We start from the raw sequence: 15,928 nt of genomic DNA, 5'->3' as shown, positions 1-15,928 counted from the left end.
TAATACATATACATTATATACACACATTTATATATATATATATATTTTCTTTGTAGTATATACCGTGTATTCTGTTCTGATACATATATATTTTATGTTCTTGTACTGATACATATATGATACACACATTTATATATGTTCTGTTCTGATACATATACGATGCACACACAAATATATTTATTTTTCTTTATAGTACATATATTATAATTCTATTATATATATATATATATATATATATATTATATTATACATATATTCTGTGTAGTGATACATTGTAGCGGAAAAAGTCTTTGTTGTACAGTTTTTAATTTTTACTTATTTTTTTGTAAAACCTGAGAAAATCCAGTATAAAAGGAAACGCGCTGTACGCGGGTCGGGGCCGTGGCGGCAGGTCTGGCTGGGGCATTGCGGGGTTAATAAAAGGATGTGGCATCCCCTGATCCTCTTAGAGGATGAGAGTCTGACCCCTGCCAGGGATTGCAGCTTCATTGGAGGAGGTTTGGTGCCATCTGGTGGCTGAAGGTGGTAACTGCTCAGGATTCCTTCCTTTGCCTCTTAAACATTTCTTAGCTTAGCCCTTACCTTAATGTCCTTTGTTAAAGCTGCTGTTCCACTAAGACAAAAGCATTAATTACACTGTAGTATTTTTAGCAAATAAACCTTACCAGATCTGTCATTTTATTCTTTCAAATGCTTAGTCTTATGGAAATGACAAATAATTATATATATTTTTTTGTTTAAATTAAAGCTTTGGTTGCCTTTGTGGGAAGCTGGGTCAGTTTTAGTAGTTTTACTATTTTTTTTTTTTAAGTTAGATCTAGGAGGCAACATTAGGATATATATATATATATATATATATATATATATATATTAGCATAAGTTAAGTTTTTTATACCATCACTTGATATAATGGTTAACAATACAAAAATGTACCTTTTCCCCATTATTTCCGAATATAAGCCAAGCTAAATAGTAAAAGTAACAAAAACAGTTTGAGCAAGGTTGAACTTAAAGGACTTGAGTAATTTTTCGACCTGTTTTTCTGTTAAATAATTTTTAAGCCTCCACTCCCCCTTGGCAAATGTATCCCACAGATGCAGTCGTACAGATGGATTTCACACGCAGGTCATGTAGGTGACAGTAGGGTGGGCATATATAACAAGGGGTTAAATTACATATGAACTCTAAAGAATCAAAATATAAATATTTTGCACACCTGCTTCGCTAGCTTTTAAGGGCTTCAACTCCCATCACCCTCACTACCATTCTGGCTAAGGGTGATGGGAGCTGAAGCTCATTAAAGCTTGTTGGCCTGCTTTTTTTTCTCATTGAAGAGAGAGAGAGAAAAATCACATAATAATATCAATGTTGGTGTCTTTGTGTTCTTGTTTTTTTATGAATGAACAGGGGTTTACATTGTTCGACTTACTCTGCTGAATTTAGGACTTTTGTAACTAAACACAGCATTTTAGACATTACTCCCAGCATGACAAACGGTGCTTGGAATTCCCACAAATCAATTTGCTTCAATTTTTGTGACAAAATGTAAATTCCGGTCACACGTTCCTGCAAAGGTCTGTTGTGATTGATATGGTGACATTTTGACTGGTAATGAAACAATTTGAACAGTAATAGTTTCTTTATATGAAAAGAAGACACACTCTTCTTATTGGGTTGTAAAAAAAAAAAAAGTAATCAAAGGGTTAAGTTCTAGGTTTAAAGGGACCTGCAGTACCCAGGCTGCCCACTTGGTGTCACTGCAGTCCTATGAGGTATCATGGTAAACAGTGAAAGTGAAAGGAATGATGTCATAGCTCCCATTATGTGCCTAGCTTCATGCTGCTGATCTTCTTCCTGGATCATGTCTGCACTACTTCTACAGGACCATCTGTCCCATGAGAAAGCCCACTCTGGGGAGGATGAGGGGAGCTTCCTGTTGGTGGATGAGGAGGAGAGCCTGCAGGTAGGCGGCCAGCGGTGTTTATGGGCACCCTGTAAACTCTTTGTTTATGTCACGTGTTCTCTGCATGTATATTGTATGTTCACCGCTTAATATAGGGGTGAATTGGCCACAGATCTAGTAACAGATTCAGGGGGAGGACTACCGGCTGGCTATTTGCTAAAAAGTTTAGTAGCCAAATGTTAAATGAAGACACGGTACTTTGTTATTTTACTTGTAAAGGACTGGCCAAGGTCCAAGGTGTAAATATCAGCCTTAAAAAGATTAGGCCTAAGGGCGATACCAAGGCGCTGGCTCCGAGATGACCCCGAGGGTTTAAAGGGCCACAGTCACCGTCGGGGCCACAGTCACCGTCAGGGCCACAGCCTCACTAAATGAATTCATTAAATCTGCCAGCAGCGTCTCGTTAATCCGGTTAACTGCTTCGGAGATATTTGGTTTTAAAGCAACAGATTATTTTACTTTAAGGAAGATTTGGGGCAAAAAGTGACAAAATTAGCTGATAATTTTCCCATCTGAAAGTTCTCTCCCCGCCCTTACAACAACCGCCTGAACCAATCAACATCAATCACTATTACGCAATGGAATTAGTTGAATAGCGCCAGCAGATTCTGTAGCGCTGCTACGATAGAGAACAAAGAAAATAAGTAACAATGTTTCAAAACTGAAAATATATGAACCTGGCAATAAGATTAACAGACGTTATGGCATACTGTAAAGAAGAAGAGGGTCCTGCTCCAAAAAGCTTACAATCTATCTGGAGGGGGGGGGGGGCTGTGAAATATATGTTAGAGTTAGCGTATAGTGTTGGAATGTGTAGGTGTATAAAGTTAGTCTGCTACTGTATGGCGTTAGAGTGCATGGGTGTTAGAATGAGTTTATGTGTTAGCATGGGCATTTGTTTTATATGGGGGGGGCATCAAAGGAATGCACCCAGGGGCCACTTATCTAAGGCTCACCTCTAGAGGGCTGCTCCCATTATATAAACATACAGGGGTTTCTGTTATATTGTTTAAACATCATTGAATGGGGTCATTTCATGGAATTGGGTAATTGTTTTGTCCTCCAGGTCCAGGACGTGTCGGAATTCCTCGGGAAGCTCGGCTGCGGCCCTCAGCACCTCGTCAAAGTTCTCTGCATTTTCGGAAACACGGGGGACGGCAAATCCCACACGCTCAACGAGACGTTCTTTGGGGGGATCGAGGTCTTCAGAACGTCGCCGTCTCAGGATTCCTGCACGATGGGTGTGTGGGCCGCCTACGACCCGTCCCTCTCGCTCCTCATCCTTGACACGGAGGGGCTTCTGGGGGCCACAGACAAACAGAATCAGAGGCTGCGTCTGCTCCTGAAGATCCTGGCCGTCTCTGACCTGGTGGTGTACAGGACCCGTGCGGAGAGGCTTCACAACGACATGTTCCAGTTCCTGGGCAATGCCTCCAAGGCGTATTTGAGGTTCTTCACACCTGAGCTCAAGGCTTTATCTAATCGATGTGGACTGGAAGTCACGCTGTCCAGCTTGGGACCAGCCCTGATCGTCTTTCACGAGACCTCGCGGACCGATGTCCTGGGCCACGGTAGGGACCTTTAGGGGGCAGTTTCTAAGAAGGCCCTGGAGTCCAGTAGTGGTCCATCAAGAGATATATAATGTAAACATGCGCGGGATACACATACGGCTGCTGAATATAATACGAGACCAACGACTGATTAAGGTTTGAGTCGTTGCAGCAGGAGAAACGGGCGACTAGACGAGGGCCGGATGGGGCCGATCTGCCGGCAGGTTCTGGGTTTCTATCACGTTCTCTGGTGCTTTGTAGGTAATAAGACCCCGGGGCAGGCGGAGATGGAGCTCCAGAAGCGATTCCATGACCTAGGAACCCCTCCCGAGGCCTTCAGCGCCATCCGCTACGTCGGGGTAAAGACCATCGTCCCCCCCACCGACTTCTCCCGGTTGCAGGAGGTGGTGAGGAAGCAGGTGATGGATACATCGTCGCGCTCGTCGAGGCCGCTGTCGCACGTCTTTAGTGCTCTGCAGGTACATCGAGACTCCGATGCTTTTACAACAGCTGCATTTACGAACGGGAATTTCACTCCTTTTTTGCATCATTTTAGAAGCGCAATGTAATAAATACACAATTTATGTATAAACAATCTAATAGTATTTAAAAAAAAGTCTAAAATGAAAGTGGATTTCTGACGATTCCTAGTATTAGGGTAAAAATTCGTTTTTCAAAAATAATGCTCTGTTTTTTTTAACCCTCTTGTAGTTTTTGCCCCATAATATAATCTTTTCAGGCAGCTGCTTATCAGCCTTTTGTATGATTCTCGCTCTGTTATCTGATCCCCGATCTACTAAACACCCCGACTCCTTATCATACTGCCTGTGGGGAACAATAGAATGACTCAGTCTTAATCACCCAGTCGGACTCTCTGACTAATGAACGTCTATGGAGGAACGGACTTCATTAGCATCGCCATAAAGCATCAGCTCAGTGTGGTGTTTGAGCCGGGAAAGTCACCCAAAATATCACATGACCGACAGCAACGGCGGCTCCAGGTCTGCAGATAAAGGGAGTTTGAGGCAAAATTAGATAAAACCAGGTGTTTTTTTCAATGCTAATTCCGTAGGCTTTAAGTCATGCAGAGTCCTGCACCGGTCGCTGACCGTTACCTGTGTTTTGTCTTCCAGAGGCTCAGTGAGAGATTCTCTGACGATATCCCCGAGGGGCAGATTCATGTGACCTCCTTTTTCCCCGATGAGTACTTTACCTGCTCCCTGCGGTGTCTCAGCTGCCGGTAAATATTTAAAATGGCGCAAAGTTTCTATAAAATTGGATAAAAACTGTTTTAAAGTGAAATTAGGTCCCTGTTTACACTTTATACGCTGAAGTTCTGCGCTAACGCCGTGTGATTATCTTCACAGATCGCGATGTAAGAACAGAATGAACCATCTGAAGGATGGCGTCCCCCACCAGGCGGATGGTTTGTGCCACTACGCCCACGAGTATGACAATAAAGTTTTCATTTGTAAGGTGAGTGAAAAGTTTGGAAAGTGATCTTATCACCATAGCAACCAATGGAATGGCCCAGGCAGCGGGGACATCCCATTGGTTGCTATGGTGATAAGATCGCGTTTTGCTCCAGAATCCGTTTGCAGACGGATCCCTCAGTATAGAAACACTGAATTTGATGGCGGATCAGAACCGTTTCGACCCGTTTAGCCCGCCCCAGTCTTTGCTATTTAATAACTTGTTTTTCCTCCCCGACAGAGGTGCTACGAGGAGGGCAGAGAGGTGGTCGTGGTCCCGCAGACCGTGTCTTCTACAGATAACCCCTGGACGGGTCTCGCAAAATACGCGTGGGCCGGGTCAGTAGAGAGATCCAATCAGGGATTGGTGGGATCAGTAGAACTGAACACAATACTCGGGGGGGGATCTCCAGGGATCTGTAGTGATCTATTATGGGATCACTAGCTTCCTGGACCCTTTTGTCTCTTAGCTACATATATCGGTACCGACCTTCTGAAGTTCATACACGCGTGTCCTGTCCAGGTATGTTCTGGAGTGCCGTGTTTGTGGAATTATCTACCGGAGTCGGCAGTACTGGTACGGGAACAGAGACCCCGATGGATCCATCGTACGCCAAGAAGTTCGCCATGTTTGGTCTGAGGTACAAGAGGTCTCGCTGATGAGTCAGCTGTAAAGCAGAGCAACCCCTGTGACTGTGCACTTGAGTGTATGCTCACACTCACACATGCTAACACCATGCACAACACACATTCTAATACTATACAGTAACACATTACATGCTAACAGCATAACCTCACACATGCTAATACCATGCACAACACATGCACATTCTACGACTATACAGAAACACACATTACACGCTAACACCATACACTCACACACTCTAACACAATACAGTAACACACGTTACACTCTTAAAGTATACACTCACACATGCTAACACCATACAAAACACATGCACATTCTAATACCATGCAGAAACACACTCACACCATACAATAACACACACTACACTCTAACAGCATACCCTCGCACATGCTAAGACCATATACTAACCCATGCTCGCTCACAAACTCACACTAACATCATACATTTACAAATACATCCATTAGCTCTCTCCCATCATCCATGCGAGCTGCTGCCGCCATAATACGGTCATGTCGTGTAACACTCGTTACGTGACCCCATTGGGCTCCTCAGTCACTGGGCCGCTTGGGTTCCTTAGGTCACCGTGGCCTAAAATGTTTTTTTTTTTTTAGTAATTAATCAGAAATTCCTTTTCTCTTATATTACGTCATTGGAGGTTCAAAAAGCCTCAAGTCACTTATATGAGAGGGAAGTGACGTCATCGGAGCTCGCCGGTGGCCGTGCGCGTTGTCACGTTTCTCTTCTCTCTTCCGGCAGACTGACTCGTGCTCCTTGGATAAACACAACGCCGCGCAGCGCTTGCTGGACGGGGTCAACCTGGTCATTCAGTCTGTGAACGATTACAGCGCTGGCCCCAAAAATATGGTGACTTCCTGGCTCACTGACAGAGTCGCGCCATTGTATTGGAGACCCAACGCCGACATCAAGGTGGGGGTGACACCTCTACGAAGGTCGTTAAAGAGGTCACGTGTCACTTATTAAAACTCCTGTAATGGGGTTTACAGGTTAAAATAAGTCATATATGTGTAGGAAGTCTTATGTTATGTGTGTACCATGGGGGCAGCTCTATGTTCTCTATGTTAATGTTCTCTATGACTCTATGTTCCCAGGATCTTCATGACTGTTTTGTATTTTTCTCTTCGGTGGATGCTGATTGGCGTGGGCGTGTCGGGGAGGGGTGTTTCTTAAAGGGGTCCGAGTCACTGACCATGAACAGACCAGTCACTGACCATGAACAGACCAGTCACTGACCATGAACAGACCAGTCCCTCTCTCCTCTTCTGATTATTGCACTTTCCGCAGGAGTGTCATGGCTGCAGAAGACCCTTTGAGGTCGCCGAGAGGAAGCATCACTGTCGAGCCTGCGGAGAAGGTTTCTGCCATGAGTGTTCCAGACACTCCATGCCGGTCCCCGAGAGAGGATGGGGAGCGTCCCCAGTCCGTGTTTGTGATAAATGTCACAGCGCAGGAACCATGAAAGGTACGGTCACGTAACCCTCGGCCACGGCGGGATTCAGACGGGTGGCTTTGATACATGTGGGTGAACTAGAACTTCGCAGACGATGTAGATCAGTGGCTGAAAGAGGAGAAGTAATCCACTAATCATGTACAATTTTCAATCAGTCACAATTTTGGCCGGGAACACTTAACTGTCATGTGACGCAAAACACACGGTGATAGGTTGTTGCCATAGACTGTGAGAAAAGCTCTTGTGTTGTTTCTGTTAAGTGACTGAACCTTCAGAGGAAGGAATAAAATGTCAGATGTTCTAAGGGTTATTAGCTGCCCGAGGTTTGGACGGCGCTTGTGAGTTGCACCTTTTTCTAAAACTAAGAAGGTGTCCCCGTCCCGGCAGGTTTGCAGCTGCGTGAAGACGACGGGAGAAGTCTGCTGCCTCGCATGGTGACCGAAGTAGCTCAGAACTCTTTGGATAAAGCGTCGTCTGTGATACAGTATCCCCTGGGTAAGGCTCTGGGATTCCTTTTACAGCCTCGCAACTTTTTGGAATGTGTTTCTATTGAGGGGGAGAAACTAAGAATTGTGGCCCTCAACGTGCTGGCATGTGTGACAGGGCACAGGGCAGTGGATGGGGCCGAATGAGTCTGAACTTCCGGCAGGTTCTGAGTTTCTGATTTGTATGAATTCTGCTTTCTGTGTTCTCAGGTTTCGTGAAGGACGTGGCACGGCCCAGCTACTGGGTATCCGACCAGGACATAACTAGCTGCCACGGATGCAAAAAGCCGTTCTCCCCCAAAATGTCCAAGCACCACTGTAGGTCATGTGGCCAAGGGTTTTGTGAGTCGTGCTCCGGCTGCAGGCGGCCGGTGCCTTCCCGCGGCTGGCATCACCCCGTCAGAGTATGTGACGCCTGCAACCGGAAAAAGGAAGACCTCTGAGGTGATCGCGTTCCAAGACTAGGCTGTACTTAACTCCTGATCCTTCAGAAAAAAAATGAGCTTAAATCCCTCCTGTAGGTGACTGATGAATTATGATGTCATTACCCTGCAGGAGAAATGGCGCTGATCTTCTGACCGATGAGGTTTCTCCACCAGAGCTGGAGACATGAAGATCAGGACTGTCTGCGGGACTCTTGGTGCCTGAGATAAGCTGTGATTTTTAGCTCTATTCCTCTTAAAGCCCCCTTGCATTTGGCATGGTTGGTGTCCCAATACTGCCCCCTGCAGTTTAACCCCATGGCAGCTGCTTGGCTTTCCAGTAGGTCTTTAACCCTGGTGTAACAAATACGTAGACAATCTTAAAACATTGAGTCTTAGGCTGTGACCTTGTAGGACTTTGGGGACGTCTCTAGCATGGAAGTCCAATAAGTCACCCTATGCCACGTTCTATCCTGAAGTCCCATTTCACCTGCAGGCCTCCAGAACTGGAAATGATCCCCTTCTTAAAAGTAATACCAACCCTACTTAAGCAGATCTCGCATCACTTTAACCTCCTCGCTTAAAATGTAGCACACTCAGGAAACAAAGTATCGTTTCATTAGTGTCTGAGGAAGAATGAATCCTTTTCTCCTATGCACCCCCTCTCCGCTCCTCAGGGAACCCCTTTGCCTTCTTACCCCAAGCCTCATCACCCCTGCAGCACCGCTGTTCAATGAGCCAGTTAAAAGGGAGGTCGCTGGTGTCCCCAATTTGCGCCATTGTAGGGCCATGTCGACTCGGCACAGTCTCTATAGTTAATTTCTGTAAATTATGATGTCATATCCCCGCACTTAGCAGTAAGGACGGTGGCACAGAGGGGACAGCTGGTGGTGGCTTAGGGCAACGGTGAATGCCACCGACGATAACTTTAATCTTCTGGGTCAGAGAAGGCAACTATTGCGGCTTTATTTACTAAACATTTGCAGGCAACGTTCTTGACTATGCATAATTAACAGCCAACCAAGGTGAACATCTTCTGGGAGATGGGCCGAAGTGGCCCCGTGTAAATGAGCGAGATGAAATGCTTCATTTTACTGCTATTTGCCTGTAACTCGCCATTTAGTAGATACACCCCCTATATCTGCTGAAATAAGCATGATTTCCTGATCTTCGAGGAGAAGAAATGCAGACAGAGCACTGTCCAGATTTGTATAATATCAGGTTATTTTACTGTGCGTAATAAGCGTAAATTAAGGTTTCTCTATAGAAACGTTGTTTAAATATCCAGGGAAATCTGCTTTACGTAAATCGACCTTTTCTTTCCAAATCTCATTATGCTGCACGCATGGGATGACTTTAAATGGAAATGTTATTTATCAGCTCCAATTAAATGCAAATTGAATAAAAATATCTATATAGGTCGAATATTAAGTATCTTAAAATAGAAATAGTTATTCCTCCCCGAAAGAGAGGACTGGTATCCACATATGTTAAAGGGAAATAGCACTTTGTTATATGTGTAATTATTATTTTTATTGAGACTAGACTGGATATAAAGTTTATTCTGACACGATACCTTTACATTGATGCTCTTACAGCTATTAAAGTGTTAATCCTAAACTCCGGTACTTGTAATGCTTGTAGCTCAACTGGTCTCCACCATCCCAAATTACGAAACATTTTCCCAAAATCCCAGTGAAACTTGATCTATACCTACATTTGTTTTTGGTTTAATTTGTTTGCCCTGAAATGCCAAAGAATGAAAACAGCAGTACCTCAGGGGTGGGATCTGAGTATTTACCCAGTCTTCTGATTGGGTGCGTATAGATTATGGTTTTTACGATCCTTCCGTATATAGGCCATATATGCTGCTGTTATACAGACTGCTGTGCTGTCGAGGTGGATTATAGGATGGTGCCCGGGCCACTGTAGGGGAGCCCACTTCGCTGCCGTTGGTCTCGTCTTAGATTCAGGAGCCGTATGCCTATCCCATGCATGTTTAATACCCTCACTGTATATCCCTCTACCACTTCTGCTGGGAGGCTGTTCCACTTATCAACCACCCTCAAGTGTTACATCACTGGAATCCATACTAGGTTTCACCCCCAGACTTATGAAAACATTTTGAAGGCCCGACATGCCTCTGGCTAATCACGGAATGCATAATGTCCCCCCCAGCAACTAATACATCATATAGGACTAGGTCAGTCCTTACTGCAGGGGAAGGCCCACTAGGGCTCAATCAAGGAGTTGTCCGCCCCCCCCATCCCAAGCACCCTGCAAACTCATGCTTTAGTAGTTATGCTCCTATGAAGACCTCGCAAGGCAGATGTTCATCGAGAAGGAAGAACTACAAAAGTTATATGTGAACATCTGCCCTTGCTGTTATTACCCTTTTTATTTACCACAATCACCACCCCAATGACCAATCCTAGAGATCTACAAATAAATTACCAAAAAAGGACACACAATTACATTTTGATTTATTTTATTAAAATCTAACAGATCAGTACAAAGTTCCATTTAAGAACCAAGTAGAAAACACAACATTGTGTTCTCTTTATAAATATATTAAATATCTCAAAAATATTAACGACAAAAACACAGAACTGTTTTTGAAACAATTGGTCAAAAGTAAGTGCACGGAGATAAAGGGTCTTCAGACTAACAGTGAAGACACAAAACGGTGGAACATCTGCTGCCAATACTGATATTTTCAGTAAGTCACCAGTCCATACGCAGACATCTCGGTTCCCACATACGGGACGAAAGCAATTTCACTCATAAGTCTTTAATGTTTATTTAAATTATGGCTAGGTGTATTCTCTTATGAGACTGTCTGGAAGACAGCTGGTATAGAACTTTGTTAATCCACCTCCTCGATGGTGGGGCCAGAGCTGCTGCCCTGTCGGGCCTGAGCTCCGCAGCTGGAGCCTGGCATACCGCCTGGCATGCCTCCCTGGTACAGTTTAGTTACGATGGGCTGACACACCTTCTCCAGCTCCTTCTGCTGATGGACGTACTCCTCCTTCTCCGCAAGCTGGTTGCTTTCCAGCCAGGAGATGGTCTGCTGGCACTTCTCAGAGATGGTTCTCTTGTCGTCCTCACTGATTTTCCCCTTCATGTTTTCATCCTCCACCATGCTCTTAATGTTGAAGGCATAGGATTCAAGAGAGTTCTTGGCAGCGATCTTCTCTCTTTGGGCATCATCGTCAGCCTTGTACATCTCGGCGTCCTGAACCATCTTCTCAATCTCTTCTTTGCTCAGGCGGCCTTTATCATTTGTTATTGTGATCTTGTTCTGTTTTCCGGAGCTCTTGTCCACAGCCGAGACGTTGAGGATTCCGTTGGCATCAATATCAAAGGTGACTTCGATTTGGGGCACCCCTCGAGGAGCAGGGGGGATGCCACTTAGCTCAAATTTGCCCAAGAGGTTGTTGTCTTTGGTCATGGCCCTCTCACCCTCATACACTTGAATAAGGACACCAGGCTGGTTGTCAGAATACGTGGTGAAGACCTGTGTCTGCTTGGTAGGGATGGTTGTGTTGCGTTTGATGAGGACTGTCATGACTCCTCCGGCTGTCTCCAAGCCCAGGGAGAGAGGAGCCACATCAAGCAGAAGCAAGTCTTGAACGTTTTCGGATTTGTCTCCCATCAGGATGGCAGCTTGAACAGCAGCTCCATAAGCCACGGCCTCGTCAGGGTTGATGCTCTTGTTCAGTTCTCTCCCATTGAAGAAGTCCTGCAGTAACTTCTGAACTTTGGGGATACGGGTGGAGCCTCCAACCAGGACAATTTCGTGGATCTGGGACTTGTCTAGCTTGGCATCTCTCAGCGCCTTTTCTACAGGTTCCAGGGTGCCTCTGAAGAGGTCAGAGCACAGCTCCTCAAAGCGGGCCCTGGTAATGGATGTGTAGAAGTCAATGCCCTCAAACAGGGAATCGATTTCAATGCTGGCCTGGGTGCTGGAGGACAGGGTACGCTTGGCTCTCTCGCAGGCTGTCCTCAACCTCCTCAGTGCTCTTTTGTTCTGGCTAATGTCCTTTTTGTGCTTACGCTTGAATTCTTCCACAAAGTGGTTCACCATACGATTATCAAAGTCCTCTCCTCCCAGGTGAGTGTCACCAGCTGTGGCTTTCACCTCAAATATGCCATCATCGATGGTGAGGATGGAAACATCAAAGGTGCCGCCTCCCAGATCGAAGATGAGGATGTTGCGCTCTCCACGAGATCCCTTGTCCAGGCCGTAAGCGATGGCGGCTGCTGTGGGCTCGTTGATGATTCTCAGTACGTTCAGTCCTGCGATAACACCGGCGTCTTTGGTGGCCTGGCGCTGAGAGTCGTTAAAGTAAGCTGGCACGGTGATGACAGCATTGGTGACTGTGTGTCCCAGGTACGCCTCTGCTGTCTCTTTCATCTTCAGCAGTACCATGGAGGAGATCTCCTCAGGGGAGAAGGTTTTCTCTTCACCTTTATACTCCACTTTCACCTTTGGCTTCCCCCCATCGCTCACCACCTGGAAGGGCCAGTGCTTCATGTCCGACTGCACCACAGAATCGTTGAGTTTCCTGCCGATCAGCCTCTTGGCATCGAAGACTGTGTTCTGTGGGTTCAGCGCCACCTGGTTCTTGGCGGCATCTCCGATCAGTCTCTCGGTGTCGGTGAAGGCCACGTAGCTGGGGGTGGTGCGGTTTCCCTGGTCGTTGGCGATGATTTCCACCTTGCCGTGCTGAAAAACACCCACACAGGAGTATGTGGTGCCCAGATCAATGCCGATAGCAGTGCCTTTAGGTGCCATGCTTTTGTATGGAGTGCAGGCTCTGGAGCTCTTCTGTCTGCAGTAACTTTGTTAGGAAAGGCTTCTCTCTGCTGTGAAGTAGGATAACTGCTCAGTGGTGCCGAGTATCAGCTCTGTGCAGCGTCTCTCCCTTTTCAGCCCGATAGCGGATAACTGCTCCAACAGCCGAAACAACTTCAATTTATATTATAGAGCGCTGTATTCCTCTGCCCCTCTCAGCCAATCACAGCGCGGTCCTACCTAACCATCCACCGTCACCTTAGTAACCTTCCCGAATGTTCCCGAGTCTGCCTCACTCCCAGCCAATCAGCGTGCAGCTGTGCTCACGCGCAAGTCCAGGAACTTTCGCGACGTTTCCAGCGGTTCGTGTACCTATCCAATCAGCGTCTCCGGCGGTGACGTGACGTCGATGTCGGGTAGAAGTTGCTCGAGACATCTAGATAGAGGTCCTGCAGCCCTGACTGAACGGCCAATCAGCGCAGAGCTGGCTGACAGGGGCCGTGCTTCTCGTGTCTGTTCCAGAAATCTCTGGAAATAATTTCTCATTCCAGGGATTGAACGGTAAGAATTGATCGTGATTTCACCTCAATAATCTGCCCCCGGGGCAAATCCGGGAGAGTCTGGTGAATGCCTCTAGACTTTCACATAATTCTAGTAAAAATTATAGGGAAATTTCAAATCCCCCCCAGCTAATTTTAACCAAAAATACCTAATTTTACTTTATACCAATTATTAATTTTCGCTATATTAAAATGCATTTATATTTATATAGCTAAAGCCTATTCGACTATAATTGTTTCATAAAAATCTGAAATACCAATGAAATATGAAATATCAATTAAATTACCTTCCGCGTTATTACTACTCCCGGTACTACCCCCCCCCCCTACAATTCATGTAGTGGTTTTTCCTCATAGAATTGTCTTACATTCAGGCTTTTTTTTCTTCCGATAAGATCCGTTGTCTTTTATTTTTATGATGCCATCCATGGGCTGTTTTACGGCTTCTCTGAGTTTATTCAAACACTTAGAAACATTGGAAATGCCGCGTTGGATCCTGGAAGACAATGTTTTTTTGTGGGGGATGTTGGTTGACCTTTTGGCTCCGACATTCCCTTGAAGCCTTCAGCTGGACCAAGAAGATCTGGCCATGCTATGGTTCTAGGAAGATCTGGCCAGAAGAGGAAGATTGGTGGCCTTACATGGATTTCTCGCCGTCACTTCTCTTCACTTGACGATATCTTGGGCTTTGCCACCTAAATCGCAACTCTCCTTTTTGGCTAAGATCAAGTGACTACCTGTGAGACAGGAAAACTTGGTCCTCTGGCCTTCGGGTCAAAGCACATTGCAGTCCAGCCTTGGTAGCCTGCCTGGTTGTGGCATGGTGGTGGGGTTCACCAGTTACGTCACTGGGTATGTTTGCTGGTAAGAGTGCCGAACCACCATAGACCCTTTACGTGGCAGTTAATCACGTGGTTTAGTGTGCCAAAGCTCTTCCTGTAGCAAAAGATCACTGGGATTGGACCTTCATAGCCTATACCGAAACACAACTCTCCAGCAAACTGTCCCTTTAGTGAATAAACCCCAGTGGAAGAATGGAGATAATTTTCGCTGGTTGCATTCTGTTCCTTGCTGTTCCTCTCTGTCACCCCTAGAGGGAGCAACAATACAGACGGTAGAAGATGTTTCTTTGCGGTCATCATGTCGGGCTTCATAATTTTTGCCAGGAACACTTAATTGTCATGTGACACAGAAGCAGACACCGATAGGCTGTTGCCATAAGAACTGAAAAACCTTTTTAAATGGGTACATTTGTTTTTTATCGTCTGTACACAAGATGAACGAAGTAACAAAAACATAACCTACCCCTACTTTTATAGGTAACTTGACTTCCATGTAAAACCTACTTTGTGGTCCCAAAGATAGGCCTTGTGTTTCCCAACTAGAATTCCAGGCATATCTTTACTATTAGAGCGCATTAATAAGAGGGAAGTGGTTGAGACATCTCCTGGGGCCATGTGAGGACATCTTTCAAAGGTCACTGAGTCATAGCTCAAGGGTGAAAGATGAGGTCCACAATATAGGAATGGTCTCCAACCCCTGGAAACTGGCTGAGGGTCCCAGGGGTGAGGGGGGGTTGCTTCCAGACACAAAAGCAATGAGGGACACCTGGAAATCGTTTTTTCAAGCAAACTTTCTTTTTAACTCTTGGAGTGCCAGATTCAGTACTTGTGTTGAGGTATTACTATAATGTGCTTTACACTTTCCTAATGTCTTGGGAAGGTTGTGTTGTAGTTGAACACTCGGCTCGGCTCTGGCTAGTAAACAAAGTAGAAGAGCTGGAGCCAAGCATGTGGCTCGTTTGGCCCTCCTCTAGATTTTGGAGGGCCAAACGCTCTGCTTTTGCTGTCTGTGTTGTGGTAATGAAGGGCGACTAAACAAACTCTTGATAAATTGGCTGTTTTGCTGAATGCTGGCCGGCGGGGTGGGAAGAATATTCACGTGCTGTTTATTACTTTCTGAATGTTTCTTTGGATTCCATTACTTGCTACTATGTATCACGAGGCATCGCTAACTCAGGGATTGCATTACATTTGTTTATAAAGGGCCAGCAGATTCTGTGGCCCAATTATAATAGGAGGACAGCCAAAAATAACATTAAAAAATACTATACAATTTGAGAATAATGTTAACAGAGATAAGACATACTGGGACAGTCGGTGGAGGCGCAGAAGAGAGCCCTGATCCTATAGGCTTACAATCTATTAGATAATTGTGGGGAATGAGACAGAAGGAGAGGGGCTGCTTGGGTGACAATAATTTGATAGCAATGAGGCTTATGTGGAGAAGCCAGTGGCCGGAGATCTTCAAGGTCAGGGAGGACCGACGAGGGCTGAGGGTAAGTTTCTTTAAATTGGTGGGGGTTTAGTGAGCATTTGAAGTAAATAGGGGATCGTCTGACAGAATGGGGCAGGAAATTCCAGAGAATGGGAATAACAATGTATAATACGTGGCCAGAATTACGTGTCCTGTGATGTTGTACAGATCTCTACAGTCCTCTGTGTTGTTATCTAGTGAAGCTACCTCAGGGATGTCTTCTTCTGGCACCCATATGGCTAAAT

At 45.5% G+C, this 15,928-nt stretch overlaps 2 protein-coding genes across 2 annotated transcripts; one reads left to right on the top strand and one right to left on the bottom strand.

Annotated features, from left to right (window-relative positions):
- The first annotated feature begins 1,861 nt into the window (after positions 1-1,861).
- Positions 1,862-8,030, top strand: LOC149275448 (zinc finger FYVE domain-containing protein 1-like). The gene is made up of 11 exons (XM_089504750.1): positions 1,862-1,963; positions 3,030-3,534; positions 3,775-3,992; positions 4,647-4,753; positions 4,881-4,989; positions 5,227-5,324; positions 5,509-5,626; positions 6,391-6,561; positions 6,937-7,114; positions 7,490-7,597; positions 7,798-8,030. The coding sequence occupies exons 1-11, from the start codon at positions 1,862-1,864 to the stop codon at positions 8,028-8,030; spliced, it is 1,947 nt and encodes a 648-aa protein (XP_089360876.1).
- A 2,845-nt stretch (positions 8,031-10,875) lies between these two features.
- On the bottom strand, positions 10,876-12,807 carry LOC149275447 (heat shock 70 kDa protein-like). Its single transcript, XM_089504760.1, has one exon. It carries the CDS (start codon positions 12,805-12,807, stop codon positions 10,876-10,878), a length of 1,932 nt encoding a protein of 643 aa, XP_089360886.1.
- Positions 12,808-15,928: the final 3,121 nt, after the last annotated feature.

Source organism: Sceloporus occidentalis, unplaced genomic scaffold (genome assembly GCF_023333645.1).
Source record: "Sceloporus occidentalis isolate IW3139 unplaced genomic scaffold, rSceOcc1.0.p SCAF_288, whole genome shotgun sequence".
In the NCBI taxonomy this organism is placed as follows: Eukaryota; Metazoa; Chordata; class Lepidosauria; order Squamata; family Phrynosomatidae; genus Sceloporus; species Sceloporus occidentalis.
Note: the sequence above shows the minus strand (reverse complement) of the source record. Positions and strands in the feature narration are given on the sequence as shown.